This window comes from Ruditapes philippinarum, unplaced genomic scaffold, assembly GCF_026571515.1.
Source record: "Ruditapes philippinarum isolate M1 unplaced genomic scaffold, ASM2657151v2 ctg3407_1_1_1_1, whole genome shotgun sequence".
NCBI lineage: Eukaryota > Metazoa > Mollusca > Bivalvia > Venerida > Veneridae > Ruditapes > Ruditapes philippinarum.
In genome coordinates this window covers 30,643-38,716 of record NW_026855246.1, presented here as the reverse complement: position 1 = coordinate 38,716, position 8,074 = coordinate 30,643, and the positions used below count along the sequence as shown (strand labels likewise).

At 32.6% G+C, this 8,074-nt stretch overlaps 2 protein-coding genes across 2 annotated transcripts; both read right to left on the bottom strand.

Moving 5' to 3' along the window:
- Positions 1-1,264: 1,264 nt before the first annotated feature.
- Positions 1,265-3,392, bottom strand: LOC132742633 (potassium voltage-gated channel protein egl-36-like). The gene is made up of 2 exons (XM_060731085.1): positions 2,802-3,392; positions 1,265-2,469 (listed from the first exon to the last, which is right to left on the bottom strand). Exons 1-2 carry the CDS (start codon positions 3,312-3,314, stop codon positions 1,462-1,464), a joined length of 1,521 nt encoding a protein of 506 aa, XP_060587068.1. The 5' UTR covers positions 3,315-3,392; the 3' UTR covers positions 1,265-1,461.
- A 1,112-nt stretch (positions 3,393-4,504) lies between these two features.
- On the bottom strand, positions 4,505-7,193 carry LOC132742622 (potassium voltage-gated channel protein egl-36-like). The gene is made up of 2 exons (XM_060731075.1): positions 6,551-7,193; positions 4,505-5,643 (listed from the first exon to the last, which is right to left on the bottom strand). The coding sequence occupies exons 1-2, from the start codon at positions 7,079-7,081 to the stop codon at positions 4,717-4,719; spliced, it is 1,458 nt and encodes a 485-aa protein (XP_060587058.1). The 5' UTR covers positions 7,082-7,193; the 3' UTR covers positions 4,505-4,716.
- Between the last annotated feature and the right edge of the window lie 881 nt (positions 7,194-8,074).

Genomic DNA, 8,074 nt, shown 5'->3' with positions numbered 1-8,074 from the left:
GAGCTGTTTCGAAAAAAAGTCAGCTATTATGATCAGACCGCCGTGGCGTCGTCGCCGTGCAAAAACCTTAATGTAACCCATTATTAAAACATTTTAAGTTATCAACATTAATTTTGGAAAACTTGTTTATCATGACAAGTGTAGTTTTTAGAGACAATGGTCATTTTTCTTAAAGCTGTATTTTTGGAGTTATGCCCGTTTTAAACTAAGAATTTTTAACAGATGAGCGTTAACATGGCATTGGCGCTCTTGTATAAACGTTCTGTTTTGTCAGAATTAAGAAAGCATGTGATTATTGTCTTAAAGATTTGCTTTAGGTCTTCTTCAACTGGTCAAATTACGGGACTGAGTCACAATAAACCTTAAATGGTAACGTTAATGTAATGAGTTTACAACAAAGTTGGAATGTGTACTTAATGCACTACTGTGTATCTGCCAGTCACTTCCCCCACTAAAGCTGTTATGTTGAAAACATAATTGAACGAATGAATAAATTTATGCCACATTTTATAAATTAATAAATTAATATTAGTAAGGCCTTTTAACAATTGTACAAGTATCAAATGATAAAATTTCTATTTATGTGTATCGCATGCGTACGGATTTAATGAAATATGAAAAACCGAAACTGTTTAGAATATGAAATATGACCGAAATATGTCCGACAAGCATAATAGATTTAAAAACGCCCACTGATGTTACATACTGTTACAGTGTATAGATTTGTTTTATTTAGGACGGCTTTTACTGGATATATTAGAATAAACTTAGTCATCAACTCCCAGGATAAAAATACTTCTTTACATGTTTAATTTCTTAGCGTATGAAAAAGTTTGTTGTCACCGTACCAGAGGAATAAAAACACACTCCTCTGAGGTCTAAAAGACTAAAAAAACATGATAATTAGAAATTCAACTGAGACACTGAGAACCAGAGATAATAAATACACTTCGAATTGAATGTACAATCGATTTTTTTGTTCAACTTCAATCTCGATTTGAGTTTAAATGCTTTTTATTCTGGTAATTTTGCATCATTAGAATAATTATTCGAAAAACAACAACAACAACAAAAACAATTAAACAATAAAAAACACCAGCAAAGTAAGTGAATGATCTGATATTTTCCACCCAAGTTATTTGTTCAGACATACAAAAAACGGTATTGAAATATGAAAAATATATATACATGCAGTCCCATTTGATACATTGAAAGATGTGGATAGTTTTCTCCTGTATAATTTCAATAGAGTTTCATTATCTCTGTTACTAACTTGTGTAAGCCTTATGTTTTAATATGGTCTCTTTTTCAACTAACTTCAAAATTTCTTGTAAAATGAACTAGTGAATGCACCCATTTAAACATTAAATTCGAAATAACACGTGTCCACATTGGTCTATTTTTTAGTTGATCCGAGTATTAATATTACTATTCTGATGTCAATTCTTTTGTTCTAGGTATTTAACAATTTATAGTCGGCAAAAGGCATGTCTCAAATTGCCTTTCATTGACTTGTTTGGATTTAACGTCACCGCTATCACCATTATCAGTGGGGCACAAATCAATGTTCTCTTTTGTTTTCAAAATATTTTGATCTTTTACGGGTGAAATATCTGACTTATTGTTAAATTCAATTTGCTTTGTTGCTGCAGTCTTATGCCTCTGATAGTCCGCGTTTCTCGAGAACATGTTACTGAACGTTCCCGCTATTGCCGCTATTGGTAAGGCCAAAACAACAATTCCATTCACTGCGCAAATCATGCCTACTATATAACCATACGTCGTCGTCGGATAAAAATCTCCGTAACCAATTGTTGTCATGGTAATGAGTGACCACCACAACGAAATATACGTATTTTCAAACATTGTTGATTGGATTTCTGCCGAAAATATCATACATCCGTACACGATCACAGCAACGAAGAACGAAAACAAAAGCAGTCCAAGTTCTTTACAGCTATAAGTAAGGGACAAAATCATTACATGAAGCCTGTTGTAAACTCTATGAAGCCTAAAAATAAGTAGAAGTCTGATCACGTTCAAGCTCTTACAAATGTAATACACATAACCGTAGGAATCGTTGTAATAGAACGTGTCTTTCCGAATTTCGAGTCCGGTAGAGATAATCATAGCGATACATAATAAGATCTTTGCCAGATGATAAACGTTTTTGAAATACTTCAGTTTGTTTGGACAGGCGATATAGTGAAGGATCGTTTCCATTATGAAAAATGTCAGGCAAAACAAATCCAAAGCAAATAAGATAGGATGTGGATCACTAAAAGTCATTAACACCGCCTTTTCTGTGTACGTATCCACCAGGTATTTGTATATAGTCTCATTTGCAAAAACATCCAGTCCTTCAGGATTATCGGACAAGTATTGCGAAACTCGAAGCCTGGGGTCCATCCAAACGATGAACACTATTACACTCACCAAGACTACGACGCTATAGAAAAAGCACCACATCTGAAAAGTTAATACACATCTATAAATAATATGTATTACATTATCTGCTAATAAGGATTGTTATAATTTTATTCAAAGAGTTATTTTTATAATTAGTTTACAATAAAAACCATAATTATATAATTTACAAGTCACAATTAATGTATTGTGACCCCAATTTTGTGTCAAAATGTACTAGCGCTTTGTCTACAAATTTAGACACCCTATGTTAAGATTTCATGTAGTATAAATCTATTATTTTCCTACTTCTGTTCGAACATCTGTTAAGTTGTTAAAGTAGAGAATACTAGTATTAATTAATATAGAGCTCTTTTACAATGAACATATCATGCCTTTGCGGCAGGCGATGATGCAGGTTCGTCAAGAAATTGCCAAAAGGAGTAAAGCCTGTTTATTTTATCTTTCTCTTCCATTTGTTTGTCTTTGTCGGGTAAATCTGAATGATCCGCAATATTTACTGTCTTTATAATGCTCTCTGTAGCTTTTACAATCGGTTCATCTTTTTCAAATATTTTCTCATTTTGGATGAGTATCTTTACAGTTTCTATGTCACTATCGACTTCATACAGGTATTTCCAACAACAAGGAGCAACCAAAGTCAGCGGAATCTTCCAAAATAGAAGTTCCTCTTTAAATAGAAGAGGACAAATATCCCTTGGAACATGAACCAAGTCATATCTATACGCATTGAGGATGTGTCTGAATAAGTGTGGATCTCTTTCGAAATAATGACGTTTAATGTCGGTGTCTAATTCATTTAGAAGTGTTCCTTGAATATTGTCCAGTGTAACAGTTCTTACTCTAAACACTTCCCCACTTATATCTAACGAAAGGGTCTTCTCCATTTTTAACAAAAGTATGAATCAGGAGAAAAACTATTAAACGGTATAAATTTATTATAAAACTTTAACATAAATGAAATCAATACAGTATTAAAATACTATTTCTAGTCCATTCTTTGAGTTTTAATAGAACTTAATAACACACGATGACATAAGTGATTTCCATAAGTATCATTTTTTACTCTTTTTTGTTGCATTGCAAGAAACACTTTAATAAACCTTTAACTTAAAATGACAACACAGTTTCACGATTTTAAAGCTATCATTTCGATTCCACTTTCTTTTTCTGCATCACAACGGCATCTTTATCCTTCATCAGTATCAGCTACATGGCAATGTTCGTTTTGAAAACAGGATTATATAAATATTTATTCATTGGTAAAAGCAGGTTACAGATAGTTACTTGTCGGGATGTAGGTCGAGCATAATGGAGATAATGTATCCACTTTAGAAATCATCATCAATAATTGGTTTATGTTTAAACACTGTAATGCACATTTATTTGCTTTGCTCCGTTTTATTTTGAAAATCAAAGAAAATATGAAGCTATTTCTGGATTTGTTATTGATACAGAAGATAAAACTCCATCAAACCATTTAGATATACATTGCGTTGTATAAAATATTTACTTAACTCTTTAGGTATATTAGTATCTTAAAAGGAACACATCAGCCAGTATGTGCGATTAAATAAACAAGAACACCACTTGTACGTATGAATGGGGAAAGACTACATTAAATGGTGAAAGTTCGTTCCCTGAGGACAACAGGTAAAATTAACAATGTATCGTATCACCGTTCAGTACGTTGAATGCATTCTTACTTTATATTTTAATTATGTAGTTTACACATAAAACTGACTGCTGTGATCATTAACAACATTATTACCAACTCGAATTCCCCATCCTATTGCGTTCAAGTAATTTCAAAAACACTTATCGACTACTACAAATACTCATTTGCCCAAAGTCCATTTTTCATCGGAATACATGTAAGCCAATTTGAGCATGCCTCACCTTATATACACGTCGGGCAAGCGTTTTATTATTTTAAGCTTTTATCTTACTTTTATCATTTTTACTAGTAAAGCATTAAGTGTAAGTCCCTAGAAGGGGTTTGACTATATGGAAGATACACAAATGACTTCACATTTACATCAATGGATATACGCAGTTTTAGAACTGAAAACAATAATTTGTTACATTCACTTTATTAGAGTTTTAATAATTAGACGCTCAACAATTAAAACAATTATTATCTTATGTTTAAGAAAACAAGAAAAAATAAAAATAAAAAAGGAAAGCAAACATGTAATGACATAAATCGGTGAACATTATTTATGACATAACAAGCATTCAAATGTTTTCTGTATCGACATATCACAGTTTTGTGGATTAATATTGTTTTCATTTTGCGTTCTCTTCACACGAAACGGTGCTAATGTCATCGGTGTGATGTATAATGTTGTCCTTTGAAATTGTATCCAGAGTTTGTTTTCTCACTTCAGTCAGATGTTTCTGGAATTCTGCATTTCTGGAATACAAATTACTGAATGTCGAAGCAATTGCTGCAATTGGCAATGCGAGGACAATGATTCCATTAATAGCACATAATATCCCAACGACATAGCCTCTTGTAGTGGTAGGATAAAAGTCGCCGTATCCAATCGTTGTCATGGTTATGAGAGACCACCACATGGAAATCTGTGGGCTAGCGAACATTGTCGATTCTATTTCGGAAGCGAATATAAGACAACCATACACAATAACAGCAATCAGAAATGAAAATAATAACAGCAATAGTTCTTTCACACTGTACCTCACAGATAGAAGCATTATGTGTAGGGCATCGTAGATTTTATGAAGTCTGAATATCAAAAGAAGCCGTAAGGCACAGCAACTTTTGAAAAAATGGTACATCTCACCGATTGCATAGTCATTTACCTTTAGTAGGTCTTTTCTGAATTCCAAGACAACGGACACCAACATTGCAATACAAAGAAATATCTTTAACCAATTGTAAACGTTTAAGAAGTACTTCCGTTTTATGGGGCATACAAGGAAATGGACGATAGTCTCAAGTACAAAGAAAACCACACAGAAAAGATCCAGGCATAGTAATGCTTGATGAGGATCCAGTAATACCAGCCTTATGATTTTCTCATTTATGTCGGCTATGTAGACCAAATAGTCATATAACTGTTGATCTTCAAGCACGTCGTCTAACTCTACGTCTTTTGTAAGATATGGAGAGACTCTGACAGATGGGTCCAACCAAATGATGTACACAACGACACTCAGTACAACCATAAATATGTAGAAATAACACCAAATCTGAAACAGATCATGATGAATTACTATACAGTATCAAGATCTGGAAACAAAGTGATCCCTCGGAAGCATTAATACGTTCACATCAATGCAGTATAACTTTAATTTTCATGTAACTTGGTCACCATATTAAATGTAGAAAGAAGTCATATTTACTCATATAGATATTTGTTCTATATGTCTCGTATATAGAAGATTCTAAGTGTAAGTTTAATACTGAATTCATTAAACGAGTTTAATAACATTTTATTATGCGAGTTTCTGGCGAGCATAATATTATTTTATTTAACGAGTTCAATAAATTCAGTAATGAACTTATATGAATTTAATATTCTATTTAGCACGTACCAAAAATAAGGACCGTTTAAAGTGAAAAAGAGTAATTTTTCATTGACGCGCCTACAGTATAACGCTAACATTTAGCGCGTCTTTACACTATGTGTGTGTAACGCAAAAGACGTCACGTCAAAGTATATGTACGGTCGTGCAATACCATATTTACGGGCACGGTTATATGATAAAAACTATAATTTTACACTAGCGTAATAACAATTTGACGTGACGACATTTGCGTTACATACAATAAAACACGCTGATTTAAGCGTTTTTATTCACTTTCGCAAGTCTTGGATAAAAAGTTTTAAATAGAATAAAGTGAAGCGCGTGATAAAATTTAACTCGACAAGTAATGTCCGTAATTTGCATCATCTTTATTGTTACTTATATCTCTATCAGAGGCTTAAAACAGTATATAAAGTTAAAATCTACAACCGTTGTCTTTTTCAGTATTTTCGACTTTCATTGCTTGATTACGCTTCGTCCTATTTTGTGTCAGTTTAATTTGAAAATTTATAATGACATAAAATACAAAGCAAAGGTTTAATCTAAAAATGTCAACATGTAAACATACCTTTGCAGCAGTTGAAGATCCAGGTTCATCAAGTAGAAGCCAAATCCTGAAAGCCATCGTCTGCTCATTTTCAGAGATCCCATCCACAATTCCATTGGTATTACTTCTGTCACTGGTACGTTTCTCGTCATCCGAAGAGATGAAATGCGCTATACATGCTTCAGCTTTAGTTTGGTCAACTTTATTACAAGAGTCATACTTGTTTCTATTCTGTAGAAGAATTTTATATGTGTCCTTGTCTGATTCAGCCTCATACATATATTTCCAGCAACAGGGAGCTACTAGTGTTAATGGTAATTTCCAAAATAGTATTTCCTCCTTAAACAACAATGGACACACATCCCTTGGCACATGAATGATTCCTTTTCTATGTGCATTTAATACATGTCTAAATAAAACAGGATCTGTGTCAAAGAAATATTTATCTTTTGTATCGTCAAGATTCGACAAAAAGCTTCCATCTATGGATTTGAGAGTAGATCTTTTCGTTTTAAAGATTGTACCACCTATGTCAAATTCAACCAAATCCATATTTGCTTTTGAAGGTACCACGTTTGAATTAGACTAGCTTAAAATTTACTTTAATAACGAAACTGAAAACTTTCCAAACTCAAAAATGCAATCGTGTAATTTATCAGGCGGCGAATTAAAAAAACACAAGTAGACTGAATGAAAATTATTGATTGTATTTTACCTACAGATAAACGGCAGGTAAATTTCAATATTCTTATACATATTTCATAACATGATCATCGATGTGTTCAGGCATTGGTAATTTGCGACCTTTTCCTGACAATGTTATTTGATTTAGACTGTCCTTTTTTTATAAATTAATACATATTTCTAAAATGAAGTAACACTGAATAAAATATAATGTTTATAGTAACCAACATAAAACATTGCTTCCTGTTATTTATGAACATGCTATTTTCCATTTCATTTTCATTTTATCATAAAAGGGTCAATTAGCTATAAAAGGCTTTTCATCAAGTCATTCTTCTTACACATTTTCGCATAGCCGCCTTTTACTGTTGGCTAATTAACAAAACATCACTTAAATAAACCTTGCCCGTTATCTCACACGGCAAAATTGATAATTTCACAGGCTGGGTCATTGTCGCAGTGGTGACCTTAACAATGATTGCAATGTTTTCGATTTCCTGAATCATCAACATTTGCAAGATACATTTCTACAAGCGACAGAACTTGATAAAAACAACGTCAAATGCAGGAAAATGGGCAAATATGTTGTAACATAAATAAGGAAAGGTTAAAATTTTACAAAGTTAAATCCCTACAGACTTGAGTATACAATGTATAATTTTTTGTTTGAATTTTGAAAAATGAATAATTTCAGAATAACAGAAAAGTTTCAATAATTTATTGTGCTATGCAGTGTTAAGGAAGCAACATAGTAATGTTTGTTTTTATGGTTTCCTGTAATCACTGTATCATTTGTCTTTGAAAAACAAACATGTAATGTTCAAATCCACATGTGCCAGTCAATCGAAGTCAATATTTGAT